At 35.1% G+C, this 589-nt stretch overlaps 1 protein-coding gene across 1 annotated transcript in view; it reads right to left on the reverse strand.

The window, feature by feature from the left end:
• LOC119581805 (dolichol kinase-like) overlaps nucleotides 1-499 on the reverse strand; it is a gene marked incomplete at both ends in the record, with an annotated part of 13,425 nt that extends 12,926 nt beyond the window's left edge. Inside the window, 1 exon segment of the mRNA XM_037929936.1 lies at nucleotides 246-499. Coding sequence (XP_037785864.1) covers nucleotides 246-499 — 254 coding nt within the window.
• Nucleotides 500-589: the final 90 nt, after the last annotated feature.

Here is a 589-nt window from a genome sequence, read left to right on the forward strand (position 1 = left end):
GAAGGCTTTGATTCTTTCTCAAGATGTTCTATTTTTCTTTGTTAGATTATGAATTTTAATGAAAATTGTTTCCAAATCTAAAAATCTGTAATTCAGTAGAAAAATCTGGGTCACATGGAGGATTGTTGGGGGAATTTTTCAGACTAAAGTACAAAGAACATTTTGTTGTAGTCACAACTTCATCCTTCCATCTGTCAGAGAATGAAAGTGGTGAACATGTAAAAAGTAAAATATACAAAACTAACCTTTTAGCTATTGAAGTGATGACCACAGATAAAACACTGAGTAGTGACCACCAAGCCATCAAAATCTGTCTGCGAGGTTTTGTAGATATGATTTCAAACAGCCAAAGAGGTGACCACTGCCCCATAATCAATGATGTTACCAACACTCCAACAGCTCCAGACAAGCATATGTATAGCACAAATACTTCAGGGGTTCGGAGTGGAGGAAATTTGTACAACCCAGCCGTGAAGAGGAACACAACCAGTATCGCTGTCTGCAATACAATAATGTAATTTAAGTAATTACTATCCATAGTGTAGTATATCATGCCATAAATTCAAAATACAAGATAATATACATAAAC

Source organism: Penaeus monodon, chromosome 15 (assembly GCF_015228065.2).
Source record: "Penaeus monodon isolate SGIC_2016 chromosome 15, NSTDA_Pmon_1, whole genome shotgun sequence".
In the NCBI taxonomy this organism is placed as follows: Eukaryota; Metazoa; Arthropoda; class Malacostraca; order Decapoda; family Penaeidae; genus Penaeus; species Penaeus monodon.